The following is a 26,449-nucleotide window of genomic DNA, read 5'->3' as shown; positions in this document are numbered from 1 at the left end:
ACAAACGTTTACAGATTACAATCGAGAGATCCTGTTGGGCTGATGCCAGAGCCTGATATTCAGAACTGCAACCCATCCCTCAACCGCAAGGGGCTCCCTCCAGAGGCTGGTGCCGTCTGCACAACGCTGAAGTGGGTCTAGGGTGGCCGGTAAGGTGGAGGTGATATGATCCTTGACTAGTCTCTCAAAGCACTTCATGATGACAGAAGTGAGTGCTACAGGGCGATAATAATTTAGTTCAGTTATCTTTGCCTTCTTTGGTACCCAAAGCAAGTAAAACAAATTTGTCTGGGTCAGGACTACTGGCCAACTGCACTTCAACTGAGTTATCTATTGTGGACTTAAATCCTATACTTAATGTAGCCAGTGTCACACATTTCAGTGTCGCAGTGTCGTCCTTTTCAGTACCGCTCATTTCAGTACCGCTCATTTCATTATTGCTAATTTTAGTATCACTCCTTTCAGTACGGCTCATTTCAGTGTCGCCCATTTCAGTACTGTTAATTTCGGTACTGCTCATTTCAAATAAAAAATCAAATCAAATTGTATTTGTCACATGTGCCGAATACAACAGGTGTAGACCTAACCAACAATGCAGTTTTAAGAAAATACCTAATAAAAGTAATAGATAAGAATAACAAAAAATGTACAGAGCAGCAGTAAATAACAATAGTGGGGCTATATACAGGGGGTACCGGTACATAGTCAATGTGCGGGGGCACCGGTGTCGAGGTAATTGAGGTAATATGTACATGTAGGTAGAGTTATTAAAGTGAGTATTGCCCATTTCAGTACCGCCCTTTTCAGTATCGCCCATTTCAGTATCACTCATTTCAGTATTGCCCTTTTCAGTATCGGCCATTTCAGGAACACCTTTTCCAGAGTTCCAGTAGCAGACTTTTCCTCTCTGTGTTTCCCTGTGCTGCTGGGCCAGTGGCCAGCCATGCAGAGCCCCGGAGCACTGTTCACATAGGATTACCCCTTTTAAAAAAGAACGCTAATACAACACATTCCCAATGCATTCATGTATGGGGAAGGGAGGGGGGAAAGGGGGTGAAAGGGAGGGGTTATGGAGAGGAAGAGGGGTTAACGTGTTATCATCCTGTCAGCCTTCAGTTTGTATTGAACCAGGCGGGAGCTCAGAGCTGTACAGGAAGTGATTAACTCCTATCTCGCAGGTCATTGGTCAAGTGGCAGTGAGAGAGAATTCACCAATTGTCTGATAAACAAATAAGGAGGAAGGGTTTAAACAGAGGGAGGGAAGGGAGAGGAAGGGAATAAGAGATAGTGGAGGAAGAGAGGAAAGAAGGGGAGGGGAGAGATGACAAGACGGGTGGTAAGGAGTTTCATGTCCTGTATCTTTACTGTAGCCTGTAGAAAGACTGTAGAGAGCCTGTAGAGAGCCTGTAGAGAGCCTGTAGAGAGCCTGTAGAGAGCCTGTAGAGAGACTTTAGAGAGCCTGTAGAGAGACTTTAGAGAGCATGTATTTATATATTTTATTTTATTTCACCTTTATTTATCCAGGTAGGCTAGTTGAGAACAAGTTCTCATTTACAACTGCGACCTGGCCAAGATAAAGCAAAGCAGTGTGACACAAACAACAACACAGAGTTACACATGGAATAAACAAGCGTACAGTCAATAACACAATAGAAAAAAAAGAAAGTCTATATACAGTGTGTGCAAATGGCGTGAGGAGGTAAGGCAATAAATAGGCCATAGTATTGAAGTAATTACAATTTAGCAGATTAACACTGGAGTGATAGATGAGCAGATGAAGATGTGCAAGTAGTGATACTGGTGTCCAAAAGAGCAGAAAAGTAAATACAAACAATATGGGGATGAGGTAGGTAGATTGGATGGGCTATTTACAGATGGACTATGTACAGCTGCAGTGATCGGTTAGCTGCTCAGATAGCTGATGTTTAAAGTTAGTGAGGGAAATATAAGTCTCCAGCTTCAGTGATTTTTGCAATTCGTTCCAGTCACTGGCAGCAGAGAACTGGAAGGAAAGGCGGCCAAAGGAGGTGTTGGCTTTGGGGATGACCCATGAGATATACCTGCTGGAGCGCGTGCTACGGGTGGGTGTTGTTATCGTGACCAGTGAGCTGAGATAAGGCGGCTTTACCTAGCATAGACTTATTAGATGACCTGGAAGCCAGTGGGTTCTGCGATGAATATGTAGCGAGGGCCAGCCGACTAGAGCATACAGGTCGCAGTGGTGGGTGGTATAAGGGCTTTGATGACAAAACGGATGGCACTGTGATAGACTGATCCAGTTTGCTGAGTAGAGTATTGGAAGCTATTTTGTAGATGACATCGCCGAAGTCGAGGATCGGTAGGATAGTCAGTTTTACTAGGGTAAGTTTGGCGGCGTGAGTGAAGGAGGCTTTGTTGCGAAATAGAAAGCCGATTCTAGATTTGATTTTGGATTGGAGATGTTTAATATGAGTCTGGAAGGAGAGTTTACAGTCTAGCCAGACACCTAGGTATTTGTAGTTGTCCACATATTCTAGGTCAGAACCGTCCAGAGTAGTGATGGCGGGCAGGTGCGGGCAGCGAACGGTTGGAAAGCATGCATTTGGTTTTACTAGCGTTTAAGAGCAGTTGGAGGCCACGAAGGAGTGTTGTATGGCATTGAAGCTCGTTTGTAGGTTAGTTAACACAGTATCCAAAGAAGGGCCAGATGTATACTTGGGGCGGCAGGTAGCCTAGTGGTTAGAGCGTTGGACTAGTAACCGAAAGGATGCAAGTTCAAATCCCCAAGCTGACAAGGTACAAATCTGTCGTTCTGCYCCTGAACAAGGCAGTTAACCCACTCTTCCTAGGCCGTCATTGAAAATAAGAATTTGTTCTTTACTGACTTGCCTAGATAAATAAAGGTAAAAWAWTTTTTTTTAATACATAATGGTGTCTGCGTAGAGGTGGATCAGGGAATGTAGCCTGTAGAGAGCCTGTAGCATGTAGAGAGCCTGTAGCATGTAGAGAGCATGTAGAGAGCCTGTAGAGAGCCTGTAGAGAGCCTGTAGCATGTAGAGAGACTGGAGCCTGTAGAGAGACTGGAGCCTGTAGAGAGCCTGGAGCCTGTAGAGAGCCTGGAGCCTGTAGAGAGCCTGGAGCCTGTAGAGAGCCTGGAGCCTGAAGAGAGACTGTAGACTGTAGAGAGCCTGTAGAACGTAGAGAGACTGTAGAGAGACTGTAGCCTATAGAGAGACTGTAGCCTGTAGAGAGACTGTAGCCTGTAGAGAGACTGTAGCCTGTAGAGAGCCTGTAGAGAGCCTGTAGTATGTAGAGAGACTGTAGCCTGTAGAGAGACTGTAGCCTGTAGAGAGACTGTAGACTGTAGAGAGACTGTAGACTGTAGAGAGACTGTAGACTGTAGTGAGACTGTAGACTGTAGAGAGACTGTAGACTGTAGAGAGCCTGTAGAGAGGCAGTAGCATGTAGAGAGACTGTAGAGAGCCTATAGCCTGTAGAGAGCTTGTAGCCTGTAGAGAGCCTGTAGAGAGACTGTAGCCTGTTGAGATGTTGGATGGGGAGCGTTCCTGCACAGTTATTTTTAGGTCTCTCCAGAGATGTTCGAATGGGATTCAAGTCTGGGCTCTGGCTGGGCCACTCAAGAACATTCAGAGACTTGTCCCGAAGCCACTCCTGCGTTGTCTTGGCTGTGTGCTTAGGGTCGTTGTCCTGTTGGAAGGTGAACCTTCGCCTCAGTCTGAGGTCCTGAGCGATCTGGAGCAGGTTTTCAACAAGGATCTCTCTGTACTTTGCTCCGTTCATCTTTGCCTCAATCCTGACTCGTCTCCCAGTCCCTGCCGCTGAAAAACATCCCCGCAGCACGATGCTGCCACCACCATGCTTCACCGTAGGGATGGTGCCAGGTTTCCCCCAGACGTGACACGTGGCATTCAGGCCAAAGAGTTCAATCTTGGTTTCATCAGACCAGATCATCTTGTTTCTCATGGTCTGGGAGTCCTTTTGGTGCCTTTTGGCAAACTCCAAACGGGCTGTCATGTGCGTTTTACTGAGGAGTGGCTTCCGTCTGGCCACTCTACTATAAAGGCCTGATTGGTGGAGTGCTGCAGAGATGGTTGTCTTTCTGGAAGGTTCTCCCATCTCCACAGAGGAACTCTAGAGCTCTGTCAGAGTGACATCAAAAGTTCTTGTTCACCTCCCTGACCAAGGCCCTTATCCCCGATTGCTCAGTTTGGCTAGGCGGCAGCTCTAGGAAGAGTCTGGTGGTTCCAAACTTCTTCCATTTAAGAATGATGGAGGCCACTGTGTTCTTGTGAACCTTCAATGCTGCAGACATATTTTGGTAACCTTCCTCAGATCTGTGCCTCGACACTATCCTGTCGCAGAGCTCTACGGACAATTCCTTTGACCTGCGTGCTTGGTTTTTGCTCTGACATGCACTGTCAACTGTGGGACCTTATATATACAGGTGTTTGCCTTTCCAAATCATGTCCAATCAATTGAATTACCACAAGTGGACTCCAATCAAGTTTCTAGAAACATCTCAAGGATGGTCAATGGGAACAGGATGCACCTGAGCACAATTTCGAGTCTCCTAGCAAAGGGTCTGAATACTTATGTAAATAAGGTATTTCAGTTTTTTTTATTTTTAATAAATGTGCAGACATTTCTAAAAACCTGTTTTCACTTTGTCATTATGGGGTATTGTGTGTAGATTGCTGAGGAAATCTTTTATTTAATCCATTTTAGAATAAGGCTGTAATGTAAACAAAATGTGGAAAAAGTCAAGAGGTCTGAATACTTTCTGAAGGCACTGTAGTTGTATATTAACCTCAATCATGGCCTTTGTCTCCATTGGAGCAGCCTTTGGTGGAAAAGGGATTGTAACCCTGTACATCTCTCCCATAGGGACCCCAGAGCCGCCGGTAAACCTCTGGCTTTTCTCTCCGCCACTCCGGCCTGGAGTTGTGCTCTGTGGCTTTTTATGGCATGTTCTATATTTGAGCTGCTCCTGTTTGTGTGTGTGTGTGTGTGTGTGTGTGTGTGTGGTGTGTGTGTGTGTGTGTGTGTGTGTGTGTGTGGTGGTGTGTGTGTGTGTGTGTGTGTGTGTGTGTGTGTGTGTGTGTGTGTGTGGTGTGTGTGTGTGGTGAAGCTGGGCCACGTGAGGCTTTTCACTCTGTGTGTGTGTGTGTCTCACACTACAGCTGTCTCGCCTCGACAGCCCTATGCGCTGCTGTGAGGCTTTACACTGTAGAATCCCACTGTTGGTTTCTTCTTGGTCACTTTCCACTGGGAGCTTTGATCTCGTGTTTTGCATTATAGCTCATAGCCTGGTCATTATAGCTCATAGCCTGGTCATTATAGCTCATAGCCTGGTCATTATAGCTCAAAGCCTGGTCATTATAGCTCAGAGCCTGGCCAGTCAGTGAATGTCGGCATAGTGGACGCCAAGCCATGGTATCAGATAGTGTGCTTATACGGTACAGATCAAATAACTTGATGCTACGCTTTGTTCCTTTTTTTCTCTTCTACTTTCTATCTCCCTCTCTGTCTAACTCTCTCTACCATCTCTCTCCCTGTCTTTCTGTCTAACTCTCTCTACCGTCTCTCTCCCTCTCTTTCTAACTCTCTCTACCGTCTCTCTCCCTGTCTTTCTGTCTAACTCTCTCTACCATCTCTCTCTCTCTCATTACACATTCTTTCTCAGTGAATGGTGTGTAATGTAGGCCCCTGACCCACTCATAGCCTGGAGATATCCTGGCTATTTATGTCTCTCTTCATTGGAAGTGGAGGATGATTGAGAGGGGGGAATATGGGGCTTCTGTCTTACCAATGTGGCTGAAATAAAATATTTGGGCTATCAGATACCCCTGGTACAGTAACTGAAAGAGTCGAGGGGAGGGAGGAAGATCTTTAGCCTGAAAGATATGTACAACTCACAGATTAATCGTCACTAGGGCCAGGAGGAAAACCTCCTGGGCCTTATCATCACAGATGAATTGGTCATAGCATCACTTTATCTCAGCGGGTATTTCCTCCATTTCATGGAGAAGTGGTTTTCTTTTAAGGATGCTCTAGCAGGCTAATTGTTTTTGATGGGATCTGGACAGAGTGAAAGTAAGACAGTTGATGTTGGTCCTCCCTATGAAAGGACTGTCTATCTCATGTTATGAAAATCATGTGCATCTGATTTGGGCAAGAATTTGCTCAAAAAAATAGTTCTCTCTTTCTGTCTCTCCCTCTGACACACAAGGAGAAACTGTAGTATGTAAAATGCAGCAAACTATGTCGGAGTGTATAAGATTATTATTCAAATCAAACCGATACACTTAGGAATAGAGCTGTACAGTACTTCTGACAATTTCATCCTCTCCACATCTGTAAACATTCTCTAGGAGAGGCTCTCTTTTTGAGTATTTAAGCCACTGATTGGATGACCTAAGATAGTGGTTCCCAACTCCAGACCTTGAGTACCCCCAACAGTACACATTTTTATTGTAGTCCCAGACAAGCACACCTGATTCAACTTGACAATTAATAATCAGGCCCTCAATGAGTTGAATCAGGCATGATTGTCCGGGGATACAACAAAAATGTGTGCTGTTCAAGTCCGGGCTCTAGCTGGGCCACTCAAGGACATTCAGAGACTTGTACCCAAGCCACTCCTGCGTTGTCTTGGCTGTGTGCTTAGGGTCATTATCCTGTTGGAAGGTGAACCTTTGCGTTAGTCTGATGTCCTGAGCGCTCTGGAGCAGGTTTTCATCAAGGATCTCTCTGTACTTTGCTCCGTTCATCTTTCCCTCTCCTGACTAGTCTCCCAGTCCCTGCCACTGAAAAACATCCCCACAGCATGATGCTGCCTCCACCACCATGCTTCACTGTAGGGAATGTGCCAGGTTACCTCCAGATGTGATGCTTAGCGTTCAGGCCAAAGAGTTCAATCTTGGTTTCATCAGACCAGAGAATCATGTTTCTCATGATTTGACAGTCCTTTAGGTGCTTTTTGGCGAACTCCAAGTGGGCTGTCGTGCCTTTTACTGAGGAGTGGCTTCCGTCTGGCCACTCTACCATAAAGGCCTGATTGATAGAGCGCTGCAGAGATTGTTGTTCTTCTTGAAGGTTCTCCCATCTCCACAGAGGAACTCTGGAGCTCTGTCACAGTTACCATCGGGTTCTTGGTCACCTCTCTGACCAAGGCCCTTATCCCCCGATTGCTCAATTTGGCCGGGCGGCCAGCTCTAGGAAGAGTCTTGGTGCTTCTTATCTTCTTCCATTTAAGAAAGATGGAGGCCACTGTGTTCTTGGGGACCTTCAATGCTGCAGACATTTTTTGGTACCCTTCCCCAGATTTGTGCCTTGACACAATCCTGTCTCTACGGACAATTGCTTTGATCTCATGGCTTGGTTTTTGCTCTGACATGCACTGTCAACTTTGGGACCTTATATAGACGGGTGTGTGCCTTTCCAAATCATGTCCAATTAATTGAATTTACCACAGTTGGACTCCAACAAAGTTGTAGTATCATAACTCAAGGCTAGACCCAGATGCAGACACAGGAGGCAGATGGTTGGAGTCTTAGATGTTTAATAATCCAAAAAGCAGTAGGCAAGAGAATGGTTGTGGACAGGCAAAAGGTCAAAACCATGTCGAGTCCGAGTCCATGAGGTTAAGGGTGCGTGTTGGTGGCAGGGAAGTCAGGCGCAGGAGATCGAACTTGGTATAAAACAAAGCAGTTTAATAAGTGCTCAAAAACTCAGAAAACCAAAATATACAAAATAATACAAGTGGGTACAAAACCCGTCGCACAYCAGAACATATCTTGCACATAGCTTACAAAACAAACAATCACCGACAAGGACAATGAGGGGGAACAGAGGGTTAAATACTCAACTTATAATGAATGGGATTGGAACCAGGTGTGATACAACACAAAACCAAAGGAAAATGAAAAGAGGATCAGCGATGGCTAGAAGGTTGGCGACTTCGACCGCCCGAACGCCGCCCGAACAAGGAGAGGGACCAACTTCGGTGGAAGTCGTGACAGAGGTACAGAGTTGCAGACAGGCTCGAGGTCAAGGCAGACAGAATGGTCAGGCAGGCGGGTAAAGAGTCCAGAAACAGGCAAGGGTCAAAACCGGGAGGACTAGAAAAAGGAGAAATAGCAAAAGCAAGAGAACGGGGAAAAACGTGGTTGACTTGGACATACAAGACGAACTGGCACAGAGAGACTGGAAACACAGGGATAAATACACTGGGGATAACAAGCAACACCTGGAGGGGGTGGAGACAATAACAAGGACAGRTGAAACAGATCAGGGTGTGACATGTAGAAACATCTCAAGGATGATCAATGGAAACAGGATGCATCTGAGCTGAGTCTCATAGCAAAGGGTCTGAAAACTTATGTATTCAGACCCTTTGGTATTTCTGTTTTTTATTTTTAATACATTTGCAAAAATGTCTAAAACATGGTTTTGCTCTGTCATTATGGGTTATTGTGTGTAGATTGATGAGGAACATTTTTTATTTAATACATTTTACAATAAGGCTGTAGCGTAACAAAATGTGTAAAAAGTGAAGGGGTCTGATTACTTTCCGAATGCACTGTATTTAACCCATAATGCAATTAAATCAGTTGCCATAGCAACGGAAGAATAATCACATCCTTTCTCAAAATAAAGCTAAATAAATAAACAGAAATTATTATATTTATTTATCTTTCCCACAGCATATCGACACCGCGGTGGATATTTAGTTAAAATGTCATAGCAACATCGGCTTAGGTACAGGTCAAAATAAGAGAACTGTACTACAGTGTCACTAGGGAAACAATGTGTTCCTTTACCCAGTTGTGTGAAGGTAAACTGTAAACATTAGACCTGCTCAGTGCCTTACAAGGCCAGAGGGATCTCCCAATGAACAGAGGAATGCTGGGAGGAGAGGGAGGAGGGAGGGAAAGAGGGATGGAAGCTAGCAGGGTTCTGGAAGTTCCAATGGAAAATGGATCCTTCTAATAAAATTCCAGTTGCCCAGTTATAAAATCACAGTCAAATTGCACACTGCCTTCGACTAGCTGGCATGCATGGCAGAGTTGCTTGTGGGCAAGGCAGTAAGTGAAACTGCTATATAACGGGTAACATGAGGTAACTGGCCCATTGAGACTGGTGCTCTCACTCAGGTTATGGAGAGCACTGAGAGCTGCTCAGACCACTATTACAGAGGAATGTATGGGTGTTGAGTTATACTTAAGTCATTGATAAATGCTATTTGCATATTGTCAGTTATATAGAAAAGACACTACCTGTGAGATTGTTCTGTTTTTGTTGACAAGCATTCTCTCTCTCCCACTATCTTTCTCTCTTTCATTTTCCCTCTCTCGCTCTCCTTCCCTCTCTCTCCCTCCCAGATGGAGCTGTCTGACCTGCTGAAGCCTATCTCAGAGAAAATCCAGGAGATTCAGAACTTTCGGGAATGTAACCGTGGTAGCAGCCAATTCAACCACCTATCAGCTGTCAGCGAGAGCATCCCAGCGCTGGGCTGGGTCGCCGTGGTGAGGAGACATCGCTCACTCATTCACATCTTCTTCACTGTGTTTCTGTGAATGCATGTTTAACTACCTCTATCTCTCTCTTTTTTCTCTTTCTCTCGCTCCTTCTCTCTTCCAGAGCCAGAAGCCAGTTCCCTATGTGAAGGAGATGAATGATGCTGCCATTTTCTACACTAACAGAGTTCTGAAAGACTATAAAGACTCGTGAGTATGACTCCTGGTGTATTACATCAACTTTAGCTTATTAACTACTTTGCAGATTATTGTTGGTATGTAAAAATAACTGTCTGTGTCTTTTTCTCTCTCTGTGTATTCGTCCTAATCCATCCCCCTTTTCCTTGTCACCCTCTCTCTCTCCCCCTCTCTCCGTCTGTCTGTTGATCTCTTTCTCTATAGAGACAAGCGTCATGTGGATTGGGTGGGGTCCTACCTATCCATCTGGACTGAGCTTCAGAGCTTCATCAAACAGCATCACACAACAGGCCTAGTCTGGAGCAAGACTGTGAGTAGCAGCGACACTTAAGATTTACAAAAATAATCACCCAGTCCAGTAGAGGCTCCGCAGAGGAGAAGGGGGAGGGCCTTCCTCGGTGAATTTCATTTAAAAAAAAAAATTAAACATTAAAAAAGTTCTCATTTTTAGATAAAACTATACTAAATATAACCACGTCACCCAAAAATATATTAAAACACACTATTTTGCAATGAAGGTCTACAGTAGCCTCAGCAGCACTCTGTAGGGTAGCACAATGGTGTAGCCGGAGGACAGCTAGCTTCCGTCCTCCTCTGGGTACGTTGACTTCAATACAAAACCTAGTGAGCTCATGGTTCTCACCCCCTTCCACAGACCTACACAGTAATTATGACAACTTCCGGAGGACGTCATCCAACCTATCAGATATCTTGCAGCATGAACTGACATTGTCCACCCAATCAAAGGATCAGAGAGTAAATATAGTACTGAAAACATAAGCTACAGCTAGCTAGCACTGYGGTGCATAAAATATAGTGAGTAGTTGAGTCGAAGAGAGAGAAAGACAATAGTTGAACAGTTTTGAATAMATTTATTTCAAAATGAAGGAGAAGCAAGAAATTTCGTTAAAAAATAATAACTTTCAGTTTTGTTTACTTAGCTAGCAAATRCAGCTAGCTAGTTTAGCCTGCTCAAACAGAGGGATGCTATTTTAGCTAGMTGGCTATGTCTATCCAACACAACACTGGAACTCTTCCAAGTCAAGGCAAGCTTTTGGTTTGACTAATTTATTTCAACCGGGGCCCGCTGGGTTAAGTGCTAAACTGCTTACTGACTGTACACTGTAATGTTACTGCATGATAATAGCGGATTTACTAACGCGTTASTTCTATTTGCTATGTTGACTATGATGTTACTTTATCCAATATGATGACAACGATGTAGGCTGTGTGTAGCAGTTTGGCTTGGAAAGTATTTTTTCGCCTGGTCACATATAGCTGATGTGTTGTGCATTGAAGTCCACAAGCTAAGGTGAGAGGTGGAGAGTGCATAGATRCGAGAAGGAATACAATGTGCTATGAAAATTAACTGTGTTTATGCGTGATCAGGGGTGTATTCATTCCGCCGATTCTCTTGAAAAACTTTTCTTAAACGGAAGTGTCACGACTTCCGCCGAAGTCGGTCCCTCTCCTTGTTTGGGCGGTGTTCGGCGGTCGACGTCACCGGCCTTCTAGCAATCACTGATCCATTTTCCATTGGTTTTGTCTTGTCTTGTCTTCCTTCACACCTGGTTCCAATCCCATCAATTACATGTTGTGTATTTAACCCTCTGTTTCCCCTCATGTCCTTGTCGGAGATTGTTTGATTGTATGTGATGTGCATGTATTGTGTACAGGAAGTAAATGGAACAAAACAGGGATAAACATACCTGAACGTGTCAATAGAAACTCTTGTTTKCAACTTTTAGACTAATGATTACACCCTATATCAGCTAGATGCAGGYAAGAGTGTACAAGGCGGTATTGAATGTGTCACTGTCTGTCCATATGTCACTGTATGTCACCTCAAATTTTTCTCTCGACCTGTGTGCACCTAAGTTGTAAACTTTCCTTCGTAGGTTATTAAGTTGTAGCAACCTATGATGGGTATAGGGAAMATTTTAGTATTATGTAGAAGCCTAAACCTATCAATGTTAAAATGAGCTGGGTGAATGGAATATGAATGACAGTCATCCAATATGCTGTAATAGAAATAAGGCCATGGTCATAAAATATGTATCGTCCTCCCTCATCTTAAACGGTWCTGACCGCCACTAATCGTCACATACTAACTAAACTGTGTAACTATAATTACCACATTATGACTACAACTCTAATGCYTCAGTCCACACAGTACATACAGTGAGGTCTGAATTATTGTCACCCTTGAAAAAGATAAGCATGACTGTATAAAATAAAATGTTCAAATACTGAGCTATATTGTGTGCTYGAAAAAATTGGGCAATTATATTATTTTATACTAATACAATTGCTCAGAGAAATACATTTTGTTTAACAAGTAATACATTTAAATAAAAAAATGTATGGTTCAAATGATTGACACCCCTGTTTTCAATACCTCACATTATGATGATAACAGCACTGAGACTTTTTCTAGAATGTTTTATGAGGATTTTAGACCATTCCTCCATACAGAATCCTTCCAGATCTTTGATATCCTTTGTCTGTGCTCTTCAGTTCAAACCACTGGTTTTCAATAGGGTTCAAGTCTGGAGACTGAGATGGCCATTGCAAAAATATTTTTATGATTTATTTTATACAGTCATTTTGCTTTATTAAGGGTCTTTATTAAGGGTGTCAATCATTTCGGACTCCACTGTATACCATCATCATGTTGTAACTGTGCTGTAAAACAGTTACATGAGACATATAATGGATAGTTAATGTCTTATACTACAGCGCTTCAGCAGCACTACGGTCCTCTAGCTAGCTAACGTCCAGTGGGGCATTCCCTCCACATTCCATTATCCATGTGTTACAGCAGCAAATAGCTCCTGATCCAACCTCCTCAACACTGCCCTGAACACTGCTCCTCCCTGAGCCAGGAGTTTTTCATGACTCTGTGACCTGAGAAGGAACAACTTGGGTCCCACTGCCTGACTTCTCAGGACTTTTTTTTATCTGAGGTTGGATAAATAGGCCCAGAATTCCTGGCTTTTTCCATGATCAGGTCACACGGTCAGGAAACGCTCCTGGCCCTATGGATGARCTATAACCTTGCTTGCCATGCAGGTTTGAATGGGCAGGAACAAGACTCAATGAATTACAGCTCGCCTCGAGACATAATTGTCTCTGACTCTTTTGGAGTCGTCCAGTTGTTTTCATCTGCAGCAGAGACTCAGATGTTGTTTTCTGTTTCCTTATTTTTAAAGTGGTACAGGACTGCTGTTCAAATGGCACTATATTGCTTACATAGAGCCCATAGGGTCTGGCCAAACGTAGTGCACTATATAGGGAATATGGTGCCGGTTGGGATGTCGTTCTCATGTGTATATTTTTATGTGTAGTTATGCAGGCAGGGAGCTGGTTGCTTAAGGACCAGCTTGTATGAATGACTTGGTCCCTGGTGTACTGGTGGCTGCTTTGTGGTTCTCAATTGAGCAATTGTAGAGTTTGCTGGGAATTCATGCTCTTCTTCTATCGTCTGCTTTCTGTTTTCTTCCTCTACTACTCTTTGTCCTTTTCTCTTCCCCCTTCTCCCTCTCTCTTCCCCCCTTCTCCCTCTCTCTTCCCCGCTTCGCTCCCCTCTATTCTTCCCTTCTCCCTCTCTCTCCCTCCTCCTTCCCTCTCTTCCCTTCCTCTCTCTCTCTCCCCCCTTCTCCTCTCTCTTCCTCTCCCTTCTCCCTCTCTCTCCTCCCCTTCTCCTCTCTCTCTCCCCCCTTCGCTCTCTTCTTCTTCCCCCTTCTCCCTCTCTCTCTTCCCCCTTCCTCTCCTCCCCCTTCTCCTTCTCTCTCCCTCCTTCTCCCCTCTCTTCCCCCTTTCCCTCTCTTCCCCCCTTCTCCCTCTCTTCCCCCTTCTCCCTCTCTCTCTCTCGCCCTCTTCTCCCTCTCTTCCCTCCTTCCCCCTCTCCTCCCCATTCTCCTCCTCCCTCCCCCTCTCACTCTCTCCCCCTTCCCCTTCTCCTCTCTCTCCCCACTCCCTCCTCCCCCATCTCCCCCCTTCTCCCTCTTTCTCCTCCTTTCCCTTCTCTCTCCCCTTCTCCTCTCTCTCCCTTCCCCCTTCTCCCTCTCCTCCCCCTTTCTCCTCTCTCGCCTTCCCCTCTCCCTCTTCCTCCTTCCCCCCTTCTCCCTCTCTCTCCCTTCCCCTTCTCCTCTCTCTCCCTTCCCCCTTCTCCCTCTCTTTCCTCCCCTTTCTCTCTCTCTCCCTTCCCCCCTCTCTCCTTCCCCCTTCTCCCTCTCCTCCCTCCCCGTTCTCTCCCTCTCCCTTCCCCCTCTCTTCCCCTCTCTCCCTCTCCTCCTCCCTTCTCCCTCTCTCCCTTCCCCCCTTCTCCCTCTTCTCCTTCCCCTTCTCCTCTCTCTCCCTTCCCTTCTCCTCTCTCTCCCTTCCCCCCTTCTCCCTCTCCTCTCCTCCCCCTTCTCTCCTCGCTCTCCCTTCCCCCTTCTCCCTCTCTCTCCCTTCCCCCCTTTCCCTCATCTTCTCCTTCCCCCTTCTCCCTCTTCTCCCTTCCCCCCTCTCTCCTCGCTCTCCCTTCCCCCTTCTCCCTCCTTCTCCCTTCCCCCTTCTCCCTCTGCCTCCCTTCCCCCTCTTCTCCCTCTGCTCTCCCTTCTCCCCCTTCTCCCTCTCTCTCCCTTCCCCCTTCTCCCTCTCTCTCCTTCCCCCTTCTCCCTCTCTCTCCCTTCTCCCCCCTTCTCCTTCACCCTCTCAATTCAATTTCAAAGGGCTTTATTGGCATGGGAAACATATGTTAACATTGCCAAAGCAAGTGAAATGGATAATAAACAAAAGTGAAATAAACAATAAAAATGTAAACAATACATTCAAAATAATGCAGATATTTAAAATGTCTTATGTCTATATACAGTGTTGTAGYGATGTGCAAATAGTTAAAGTACAAAAGGGAAAATAAATAAAGTTAAATATGGGTTGTATTTACAATGGTGTTTGTTCTTCACTTGTTGCCCTTTTCTTATAGCAACAGGTCCCACATCTTGCTGCTGTGATGGCACACTGTGGAATTTCACCCAGTAGATATGGGAGTTTATCAAAATTGGGTTTGTTTTCAAATTCTTTGTGGATCTGTGTAATCTGAGGGAAATATGTGTCTCTAATATGGTCATACATTTGTCAGGAGGTTAGGAAGTGCAGCTCAGTTTCCACCTCATTTTGTGGGCAGTGTGCACATAGCCTGTCTTCTCTCTCTTCCACCCTTCTCGCTTCTACCCTTTCCACCTTCTCCCTCTCCCTTCCCCCCCTTCTCAATCTCCCTTTCTCTCTCTGGCAGGTTTCCAATCAGAAATCATATTCCTGCATCCAGTGGAAGTGATACGTTTAGTTTTTTACAATAAAACTGAAAGTAAAACTCCTTAAACCTCACATTTCTCTAAACTTTAAAGAGTGTTGAACTCAGTTCAAGGCCACTGTCTGTTTCAGTGATCTGCCAGAATCCTCTGTGTGGTCCTTTGAGGTATATAGACTGTCACACAATTTGGTGGACTGAAGGTGTGTGTGCGTGTGTGTGTGTGCATATGCGAGAGTGTGTGTATGGAGGGAAACTTGACAGCGTACGGTGGCTGTGGGTCAGCTGTCCCTCCTGCCGTTAGGTGTCAGGGTTTTGTGTGYGAGTTAAGGAGTGTGTGGCGTGGACAGGTGGTCCTCAGGGTGGACTTGAATGGAGGTTTTCTTCACCAAAGAAAGCCGCAACAAAGCCCTGTGAAGTTCAGGCCCTACACACCTGCTCCAACACACCCCACAACGTACTTTCAACTACTGGGCTTTTCTCTCCTCTAATCTGTCTGCTTCTGTTCAGAGGGGCAGGGACACACTGTCACACATGCAGACACACATACGTTGTGTATTCACACAAACTACACACACACAAGAGCGTGCACACACACACACACACACACACACAGAGCTCTGGATTCAGTCCATATCCCAGAAGTATCGCGGAAAATCTGCGTTATAGCTGGATTAAAATGTAAAGGCAATGTTCGTGGAGACTGCGTTATAGCTGGATTAAAATGTACAGGCAATGTTCGTGGAGACTGCGTTATAGCTGGATTAAAATGTAAAGGCAATGTTTCGTGAGACTGCGCTTATAGCTGGATTAAAATGTAAAGCATGTTCGTGGAGACTGCGCTATAGCTGGTTAAAATGTAAAGGCAATGTTCGTGGAGACTGCGGTATAGCTGGATTAAATGTAAAGGCAATGTTCGTGGAGACTGCGCTATAGCTGGATTAAAATGTAAGGCAATGTTCGTGAGACTGCGTTATAGCTGGATTAAAGAAAGGCAATGTTCGTAGAGCTGCGTATAGCTGGAAAATGTAAAGCAATGTTCGTGGAGACTGCGTATAGCTGGATTAAAATGTAAAGGAAGTTCGTGGAGACTGCGCTATAGCTGAAAATGTAAGGCAATGTTCGTGGAGACCATAGAGCTGTCGTAAGTAGGATTAAAATGTAAAGGTAATGTTCGTGGAGACTGCGCTATAGCTGGATTAAAATGTAAGGCAATGTTCGTGGAGACTGCGCTATAGCTGGATTAAAATGTAAAGGAATGTTCGTGGAGACTGCGCTATAGCTGGATTAAAATGTAAAGCAAATGTTCGTGGAGACTGCGTTATAGCTGGATTAAAATGTAAAGGCAATGTTCGTGGAGGACTCGCTATAGCTGGATAAAATGTAAAGGCAATGTTCGTGGAGACTGCGTATAGCTGGATTAAAATGATAAGGAATGTTCGTGGGAGACTGCGCTATAGCTGGATTAAAATGTACAGGCAAGTTCGTGGAGACTGCGCTATTAGCTGGATTAAAATGTAAAGGCAATGTTCGTGGAGACTGCGTCTATAGCTGATTAAAATGTAAAGGCAATGTTCGTGGAGACTGCGCTATAGCTGGATTAAAATGTAAAGGAATGTTCGTGGAGACTGCGCTATAGCTGGATTAAAATGTAAAGGCAATGTTCGTGGAGACTGCGCTATAGCTGGATTAAAATGTAAAGGAATGTTCGTGGAGACTGCGCTATAGCTGGATTAAAATGTAAAGGAATGTTCGTGGGAGACTGCGTTATAAGCTGGATTAAAATGTAAAGCGTAATGTTCGTGGGAGACTGCGTTCCCACCATTCGTGGTAAACGCTGCATATGTCGGCTCAATTCGAAATAATACCTTTACAATTTTTATGCGGATCTTTCATGATAACGGAGTGAATCCAGCCCTTAATTTCATTGCACTCAGCTTTAATCATTGGGCATTTGCTAAACTGAGTAATCTAATACAACTGTGTTGTTTTGTAATGATATGTACCATACGTGTCACAGGTCAGAGGTTGAGTACTGTCAGCTGGACCTCATAGACTGCTAAACCCCCAATGAACTGTAACACCAATCACCAGTACATCAGACTCACACTGGCTGCAGCGTACTGCGTGGTGTGCGTTTGTGGCGTGGCATGCATGTGTGTGTGTGGTGTTGTGTGTGTGCATGCGTATGTGTGTTGTCGGTGGAGGAGAGGGGGAGGGGGGTGTACAGTGCTGTGGCTTGTTTGAGTGTAGAAGGGGGACCATGGGTAACTGTCCTTGGCAGCTGTGCAGTCAGAGACAGACAGACAGACACAGAGAGAGAGAGAGAGAGTCTGTCTTTCCTGGAGTTGGCGGGCATGGGGCTTTACATTCATCTGCTCATTAGCTTGGTAAATAAGGCTCTCAGTGAGAAAAAATGCATTTAGAGTAAAGGTTAACCAGAGTCCCTGTTGCAGCAGGACTTAGGCCGGGATTCAATCCAATCTGCCTTAGATCCGTGTTATAGCACGCTTGACATTAAAGGTCATTTCTGATTGACCCCACATATGCAGCGTTTACCATGAATGCGATCTTTGCGAATGCGGGAACATTGCCTTTAAAAGCTGCATTGTCACAACATACAGTCGGATTGAATCCCTGCCTTAGGTCTCCACTTTTCACCATATGCATATATAAACATCAAGAACAGCACACAGTGGTAGTTAAGGTTCCTATTTGCCAAGGGTGGACCACTCTGGTCCCGGAGAGCTGGAGGGACAGTGTTTGCAGGCGTTTGTTCCAACCCAGCTTTGACATTGGCCACATCTGCTACAAGAAACCAGTTGAATATGAAGACCCTCAACTATTTGTCCTATACTCCACCTGCTGGCCAACAACTGTATTTTATTTTATTTAACCTTTATTTAACTAGGTAAGTCAGTTAAGAACAAATTCTTATTTACAATGATGGCCTACCAAAAGCCCTCCTGTGGTGCTGGGATTAAAAATGTATAAGTACACACATCACGACGAGAGAGACAACACAACACTACATAAAGAGAGACCTAAGACAACAATATAGCAAGGCAGCAACACATGACAACACAGCATGGTCCCAACACAACATGACAACAACATGGTAGCAACACAACATGACAACAACATGGTAGAAACACAACATGGTAGCAGCACAAAACATGGTACGAACATTATTGGGCACAGACAACAGCACAAAGTGCAAGAAGGTAGAAACAACAATGCATCAGGCGAAGCAGCCACAACTGTCAGTAAGAGTGTCCATGATTGAGATAAAACTGTCCAGTTTGAGTGTTTGTTGCAGCTTGTTCCAGTCGCTAGCTGCAGCGAACTGAAAAGAGGAGTGACCCAGGGATGTGTGTGATTTGGGGACCTTTAAGGACCTTTAACAGAATGTGATTGTCAGAATGGGTGTTGTATGTGGAGGATGAGTGCTGCAGTAGATATCTCAGATGGGGGGGAGTAAGGCCTAAGAGGGTTTTATAAATAAGCATCAACCAGTGGGTCTTGTGACGAGTATATAGAGATTACCAGTTTACAGAGGAGTATAGAGTGCAGTGATGTGTCCTATAAGGACCATTGGTGGCGAATCTGATGGTCAAATGGTAAAGAACATCTAGCCGCTCGAGAGCACCCTTACCTGCCAATCTCTAAATTATGTCTCCGTTAGCTAGCACGTGTAGGATGGTCATCTGAATCAGGGTTAGTTTGGCAGCTGAGGTGAAAGAGGAGCGATTACGATAGATGTAACCAAGTCTAGATTTAACTTCAGCCTGCAGCTTTGATATGTGCTGAGAGAAGGACAGTGTACCATCTAGCCATACTACCAAGTACTTGTATGAGGTGACTACCTCAAGCTCTAAGCCCTCAGAGGTAGTAATCACACATGTGGGGAGAGGGGCATTCTTCTTACCACACCACATGACCTTTGTTTTGGAGGTGTTCAGAACAAGATAAGGGTAGAGAAAGCTTGTTGGACACTAAGAAAGCTTTGTTGTAGAGCATTTAACACAAAATCCGGGGAGGGGCCAGCTGAGTATAAGACTGTGTCATCTGCATATAAATGGATGAGAGAGCTTCCTACTGMCTGAGCTATGTTGTAAATTGAGAAGAGTGTGGGGCCTAGGATCGAGCCTTGACAGGCAGTGGCTGAGACAGCAGATTTTCTGACTTTATACACTGCAYTCTTTGAGAGGGGTAGTTAGCAGGGAGAAGGGAGAAGCATCGGGGATAGTCATTAGAAGGGGTGGGAGATGAGGAAATGTTGGACGGGCAAGGAGGCATGGCTGAGTCAAATAGGAATCCTGACTTAATGAAGTGGTGATTTTAAAGAGCTCAGCCATGTGCTTATTGTCAGTAACAACCACATCAACAACATTAAGGGACATGGGCAGCTGTGAGGAAGAGGGTTTATTCTCCAGGTTTTTAACCGTTTTCCATAACTTCTTGGGGTTAGACCCACAGAGAGAGAACTGCTCCTTAAAGTAACTAACTTTGTCCTTCCGGATATTCTGAGTGCACTTATTTCTCATTGCCTGAACGAGAGCCAGTCAAGCCTGAGTATGCGTGTGCCGAGCCTTTTGCCAAATGCAATTCTTGAGGTGGAGTAACTCTGCAAGGTCACGGTCGAATCAGGAGCTGAATCTGTTTTTAGCTCTCATTTTCTTTATGGGGGCTTGTTTGTTAATAAAACCACTGAAAATATATTAAAAAGAAGGTCCAAGCATCTTCGACAGAGGGGGACTGTAGTTCCAGACTTCTTCACCATCATCTTGTCTTGATTCACAGAGAGTAACACGCCTCTCTCTATCTCTCATTACAGGGTCCCATTGCTCCTCCCTCTCTGTTCGCTCCTGCCCCTGGCGGTCCCAGCCCCCTTCCACCAACCCCACCCCCTGGACCCCCACCAGTCTTCACAGGCGAACTGCCACAGGCCGACAGCACCACGGCCAAGCACTCGGCTCTCTTCGCCCAGCTGAACCAAGGAGAAGCAATCACTAAAGGTAGCCAAGCCACCATCACCCAGGGGTTGAAGAGCTCTGATCCAACTGCAGGGGAGGGAGGGAGGGAAAAGAAGTAGAAACAGAAGAAGAAAGGGAGGGAGAGTTGAAGAGAGAGGATGTGGGTTGAATCAACAGTTACAAAGTTCTGAAAGCACCACTGCACAGCACTCAGCCCTTGTTTGCCCAGCTGAACCAGGGATCCAAAGGTAGCCAAGACAGGAAAGAAGACGAGGAAGAAGGAGGGGGAGAAACAGAAGGAGAAAGTGAGGGAGAATTGATGAGTTGCTGTGTTGTGAGGACATAGAAATAGTCATTATATTTCTATGCTGTGCTTATTAAACAACAGTTAGGGTCAAAGTTTCTCAAATGGAGATTTTTTGATCGGTCATTTTTTAAATACATTTTTGTACTAAAACAATAACTTATTACAATGAAGTATCCTCTCTCTGTTCACTAGCGTTAAAGCACGTCTCAAAGGACCAGATGACCCATAAGAATCCCGCCCTTCGCTCGCAGGGAGGGGAGAATCACGCCTCCCCATCCACGAGCCGGAATCCCGGCGGCTCCTCCAACCTAGCGCCTCCCCAGAAACGACCCCCACTGCTGGAGCTGGAGGGGAAGAAATGGAGGGTGGTATGTTACCTAGTGTCTTGCCTCGCCTGCCAGGCTTCTAAGTTTTGCTATTATAAAAATGGAGGACAAAGAGGATCTTAAAGAATGTCTAGTGAGTCAGGAACGTTTTGGTGTTTCTCACATATTCAATGAACAAGACACTTTCGGAGGCGATTGTGATGTCTGGTGCTGAACCCACTGAGGTCATCCAAAGGTGAAGGGTCAAACCGGAGAGCGGTCAGACGGTCACAGGTCTTGTTTGTTGTTTCTCCCCACAGGAGTACTTTGACCAGGCTCATGACCTGGTTATCAAGGAGACAGAGCTGAGACAGGTGGCCTATGTCTTCTGCTGCAGCAATTCTACTCTACAGATAGAGGGAAAGATCAACTCCATCATTGTGGGTGAGTTCAGCCATCTGTTGTATTACTTCTGAGTTGATAATACTGTATTTCTGTTATTAAAGTTTGATCATTTATACTGCAACGTCATTTACAAAGGAGTGGCCATACACAGTGGCACAGTTTCTTTCATCTTTGACAGCATCATTTCTGTATCTCTCTCACTCACTTATTTCATGCTTTCCTATGACGTTCACCTCTGACAGATAACTGTAAGAAGCTTGGTCTGGTGTTTGACAACATTGTTGGCATTGTGGAAATAATCAACTCAAAGGACATTCAGTTACAGGTCAGCTCAAATTTCATACATGTTCAAGCAAATAACATACAGTATGTGTTCCCTTTCCTCTCTGCATCTGAAGTTCAGCTTCAACGTACCTGCAATAACCCTATCATAGATGTATAGTACTGGCACATTTAGTTTTATGTTATGTTGGGTCATGAGTTAGGTGCCTCTGAGTTAGGGCCATTACTTTTTTTTCCTTTTCAGGTTACATGGACAGGAAAAATTACTGTCCCTAGACTAGTTATAAGATGGAAGTATCTGCCCCACTTTTGTCCAGGTGATGGGTAGAGTTCCTACCATCTCCATCAACAAGACAGAGGGATGCCAAGTCTACCTGAGTAAGGACGCTCTGGACTGTGAGATCGTCAGCGCCAAGAGCTCCGAGATGAACATCCTGGTACCACAGGATGACGACTATGTGAGTGTGTGTTAAAGTGTTTGTTGAGGGCTTGCATTTCCAACGTGTCTGTCTGTCTGTCTGTCTGTGAGAGATAGTGTAAGTATGAGACTTAGTGAGTGTGTCTGGGTGTGGTTTTGTTTTTAACATTGTCTGTTTAACAGAGGGAGTTCCCAGTTCCTGAGCAGTTCAAGACCGTTTGGGACGGGTCCAAACTGGTGACAGAACCCACAGAGATCGCTGGCTGATTGCTGATACTTCCTCCTCATTGAGATGATCTCTTATCACCCCCATTTATTCCTCATCTATTTCCCTCTCCGTCAGAGGTTTCACAAACCCTTATAGGCTGGCTATCACAAGTAATAAAAGGGATCCTGTACCACACAAACCAGACAGTGTAACTGACTGGCTAGTAGTGCTGTAGGTCAGTTGATTGTACGCCTGATTGTATGCATTAAGATTACATTTTATTGTTTCCTCTGCACTTTGAAATGGTAAATTGTCCTTGAACTGTTTGTTCAGCTTATTTGTTGCAGAGCACACTCCTTCACAAAACTACTGTACTATCCACAGAGTTATGGTAAGCCTGCTATTTAAACAAGCAGTATTTTTGCCAGGTTTCTTCGTGTAGAACTTCTGTGTTTGGCAAATAAAGTTGCATTAAAATGAGGAATAGCGAGGAAGTGTAGCCTTTATGTTAATCTGTTAAATCTGTTTATGCAAAATAAGGTAACGTCTCTCAAACAAGTATCTGGCATCTTAACCATCTGGCATCTTAACCATAACAAAAAAGGTGTTTATGCAAGTAGGCTATTTGTACAACTTAATTACTTCTTTACATGTTAACTGCTGAAAAAGCTACCCTGATAAGGCAAACCTTGTATTAGGATATATTATGGATGTGTCTTTTGATTGGAGAGAACCTTCAGATTCCGTACTACTTGGCATTGTAATGTTGTTGTTTTATGCTTTGTTGTGGTGACTTGATTTGAGAGGCAGAAAGTATTGAAGAATGAGGTGGAGTTGACTTTTGATTAGTATGATATGTAGGATGAAGAGAATGTTCCACGGATAAAATTGAATGGCCAGTTTGAAACTATATGGTCAGTTGAGAGGGAGTTGTAGAGTATGTTCCACAAGATGTTGAAGCAGACACTGTTTTGGTTTGCTTTAATACTCTACGATACTAAACTGTTCAGTTAAGTTGTATCATGTTTATACTGCATGGTAGTGTTCTCCCAGCTAGCACATTTGGTTCCTTGGAAGATGTGGGAGCGTATGTTTTTGATTTCACATTTCTCGGCGAAGGAAGCTATAAGTTTCCTGACCAGCAGAATTTTTTWAAATTTTAAACATTCTGTGAACGGAAGTAAAAATGTTGCATGTTCTGGGAACTTACATTTTTAGGTTGCAGGGAGGTTCTGAGAACATTTTACTATGGTTCCCTGAGTTTTCCTGGAAAGGTTTTATTAATGTTCTGAGAACGGTAATGTAATTTGAAGGAATTATATAACATTCTGAGAACATGTTTCAATAAGACTTCTAATAACACTGCTAGCTTAGTTTAACTGTTTTGAACTCCAAGCACAGATAGAACAAATGAAAATGTATTTGCTTAGGTATTAATCATACAATTKTATTTTTTATTGTGGTATGGCGTCAGTGAAATTCAAACCTATTATCTTCTCTTCTCTTCTCTATCCATGGAATTATTCCATTTCCCACCACAGAAACATATAGCTCTCAGAAAATGTGTTAGCTGGGTATCTTGCTCCATTCCTAGAATGTTGTATGCAAAATAACCATAGGGCAACACTCCAGCCAAGCTTTAAAAAACAAATGGTTCTCAGAACTTTGTGCTAGCTGGGATAGCACTGAATTAGGATGGAGTGTTTTTTTTTTTAAACACGTTTTTCATATACTAGCCTATATTGCATTGACAGCAGACTTAATTGACAAAGTGAAATGGAAGTTTAAAAAAGTGAAGGATAACAAGCGCGAGAACTTACTTGCATTTGATAACTAGTTTAAGATATATCTTGCTTATCTCTTATTAATTTTCCTAACCCAAATATATGGTTGTAGCATTACCACCAGTAGATTGCTCTGTCACCAGCACTGCATAAGCCTTAATATGCTTGGATACAAATTAACATAGAGAAATGTTTTTCATAATGCTCAATGTGTACTGAACTATTGTCAATAGGTCTGGTGTGTCAGACCTGTTAGTCTGAATACACCACTGTAACCTTAAATTAAGCATCTTAATTTCTTTACTGCATTTTGTATTGGGACACAAATGCATTAGCATTTAGATGGGGTTAATACACTGTTAGTGCTTTTCACATGTCTTTATTCATACCCAGTAGTGAATTTAGTGTACATAAATGTATCGTTTTTCAAAATAAAATCTAAACTTTAGTGCTTGTGTGATGTCTTGACATTAATTTGGACTTGAGAATCTCTTATATGTGTTACATTTTATTCAGTACCATAAAGGTGGAAAAGAGAAATGTCCAGAAACTGGATACCTCAAATACATTTTCAATCCAGGTAATATAAGTGTTCAAGTAAAGATCATACGTGGTTTTCAAACACAAGTGATTACATAAGTCATTAGAAACCTTAACCTGCAATACAATTTCCAACACACAAAACATCTAAAATGTTCATCATTTCTTTCATTAGTTTTCACCATTATACATTCAAACACATACATTGTCAGTGTTTGATAACCATGTTTCCCTGAGAGTCTTGGGTGAAGAGCAACTCCTCTCCTTCCTCTTCCAGCAGGGTTTTATCAGCAGCAAATATACTGTCTCTACCACTAGCTAATACATTAGTCTGGTCCTTTATTGGGCTTCTTGATACCAGAGCACGGTGTGCAATCACCCTGAAGCCCTCAGAGTCCTGTGTGAACAGCATGGCAAGAGTGTCTCCCTCACACTCTCTCAATGGTTGTTCTAGAACATGTTTCATGGACTGTTCTAGAACATGTATCTGTGGTGATGGAAGATGTTGTTTCGTCCATCTGTGAGTGGAAACAGGGCTGAGAGGAGGAGACATCTTGTTTGGGGATGGCGAAGACATTGATTGTGGTAAGTCGTTCTCTTTCCCTTCTACCTGCTGTGATATCAAATGAGAAGGGACAGCCCTTTTCTGGGTGGAGGTTCTATCCTGCGCACCCAGCCAAGCCCTGAATCCACCCTCACTCTGCAGGCTCTCCGGGAAAGCAGTGCCTGTGTCACCGGCCTGTCTTACTCCAACAAGGAGTTCCTGGTGTGTCAGAACACACTGCCCCTCAGAATTTGTCTCACTTCGATATTGACTATACTGTGGGCTGCTACAGGCACTCCATTGGTCCTGACTGCACTCATGAGTACCAGTCTCTACTGGGGGAGAGGAATTCACAGAGAGCCTTCTCTTTTTGTCTGGTTCCTCCATCTCCTCAGACTGATGGTCCATGTTAAGATGGGGCATATGGGAAACCTCCCAATATGCTCTTTCCCTGAAGCTCTGCCTGTACAACTCACAGCCTGCAGCATTCTCTCCCTCCGGGCTCCTCTGTAGGGTGGTCGGTTGAGCTCCTGTACTCTGTGCCCCTGACTCTAAACCCGCTGCACGTTTCCGTTTGGTTCCGCTCCCAATGTTAACACGCCTGAGTGAAGTTGAGGCACATCTGATGGAGGTGGAAGGTGTACTTGCCTCTGGAGACGCAGGTACCTTTTGGGCCACTGTAAGATAGAGTGACATGTGGAGCCTCTAAAACATTATTGGCATATTACACTAACAACACATTAATTACTGTAAATAACAATTGCTGACATGATTCCATTTGTTGAAGTACAGCCTAATCCCGAAGSAGCATTTCCTCTGCACCTGAGCTTACCTTTGCGCTGTGGGGTAAAGAATGAGGATATAGAGCTCTGTTTGTTGACAGGAATMTGGATTTTTGTCTGTGTAAAATTCAGCGCCACTGCTAAGCTGTAACCTCCAGCCCGGGCCAGAGGATTCAGTTGTTTTGAGATGGGTCGCAATGGCCTTCTCTGGAATGAGAAATTAACAGTTTTTAAAAATGACAATTAGGGAATGTATTCAGTCATTGTCTCCACAAGTTCAGAGCAAGGAAAACATATAGTATATTATGATCAAGAATCATAGTAGTGGACTATCTTGTTTCCATGACAACAAACTCAGCTGGGTCAGAACCAATGAGTCAGACGTTTTCCAAAGCACAGTACCTGTTTTGCCTTTTCTTTGAGGTCTACAGTGTCGAGCCAAACCCCACACTCCTCCTGTGGTGAAGCCTGAGATGGCGCTTTGGAGGTCTTCATGGTAAGGTAGGACAGGCTTGCGAATGATACATTTGGAAATTAGCCTCCTTCGATTTGCATTGAAACCCCCGGTTGTATTGGATGAAAAAATAATTACTGTCATGAAACAAGCTGAGCTTCAACCACGCCATTTGTCAAAACATAAACCTGATTTAGTTAGTATATCAGATATATTTTGTAGCGGTACTAGGTGAGAACTTTTTCATAATTGAGCTGAAATACAAGCTATTTAATTGGATTTTCAGTCTTACCTTGTAGCCAAGCTATGTTGTGTCTTTTTTGAGTCTCGCGCGCCAGAAAATAATTGGGCTTCCACTTGCCAGATATTGCACATGAAACTCCACTCACTTTATAAAAGTATCAGTAAAAAATATAATTCAAATATACATTA

The 26,449-nt window shown here is 44.1% G+C and overlaps 2 protein-coding genes across 3 annotated transcripts in view; one reads left to right on the top strand and one right to left on the bottom strand.

Annotated features, from left to right (window-relative positions):
- Positions 1 to 24,145, top strand: part of LOC112068386 (adenylyl cyclase-associated protein 2-like) — a 55,637-nt gene extending 31,492 nt beyond the window's left edge. Inside the window, exons 5-14 of the mRNA XM_070438134.1 lie at positions 7,052 to 7,113; positions 9,372 to 9,527; positions 9,643 to 9,728; positions 9,921 to 10,026; positions 19,850 to 20,030; positions 20,488 to 20,663; positions 20,921 to 21,044; positions 21,248 to 21,330; positions 21,605 to 21,745; positions 21,889 to 24,145. Of these exons, the coding sequence (XP_070294235.1) occupies positions 7,052 to 7,113; positions 9,372 to 9,527; positions 9,643 to 9,728; positions 9,921 to 10,026; positions 19,850 to 20,030; positions 20,488 to 20,663; positions 20,921 to 21,044; positions 21,248 to 21,330; positions 21,605 to 21,745; positions 21,889 to 21,972 (1,199 nt within the window). The 3' untranslated portion in view covers positions 21,973 to 24,145. The remainder of the gene's footprint in view (positions 1 to 7,051; positions 7,114 to 9,371; positions 9,528 to 9,642; positions 9,729 to 9,920; positions 10,027 to 19,849; positions 20,031 to 20,487; positions 20,664 to 20,920; positions 21,045 to 21,247; positions 21,331 to 21,604; positions 21,746 to 21,888) is intronic.
- A 44-nt stretch (positions 24,146 to 24,189) lies between these two features.
- LOC112068398 (aurora kinase A- and ninein-interacting protein) lies at positions 24,190 to 26,396 on the bottom strand. Of its 2 annotated transcripts, none has more exons than XM_024135544.1 (4): positions 26,310 to 26,396; positions 25,966 to 26,105; positions 25,614 to 25,770; positions 24,190 to 25,458 (listed from the first exon to the last, which is right to left on the bottom strand). In XM_024135544.1, exons 2-4 carry the CDS (start codon positions 26,056 to 26,058, stop codon positions 24,446 to 24,448), a joined length of 1,263 nt encoding a protein of 420 aa, XP_023991312.1. In that variant the 5' UTR covers positions 26,059 to 26,105; positions 26,310 to 26,396; the 3' UTR covers positions 24,190 to 24,445. The 2 variants fall into 2 exon arrangements, with proteins under 2 accessions (XP_023991312.1, XP_023991313.1); XM_024135545.1 differs by having other exon boundaries at positions 25,966 to 26,074; positions 26,310 to 26,343.
- Between the last annotated feature and the right edge of the window lie 53 nt (positions 26,397 to 26,449).

Source organism: Salvelinus sp. IW2-2015, unplaced genomic scaffold (genome assembly GCF_002910315.2).
Source record: "Salvelinus sp. IW2-2015 unplaced genomic scaffold, ASM291031v2 Un_scaffold495, whole genome shotgun sequence".
NCBI classification, from domain to species: domain Eukaryota; kingdom Metazoa; phylum Chordata; class Actinopteri; order Salmoniformes; family Salmonidae; genus Salvelinus; species Salvelinus sp. IW2-2015.
The sequence above is the reverse complement of the archived record's forward strand: the minus strand, read 5'-3'. Positions and strand labels throughout refer to the sequence as shown.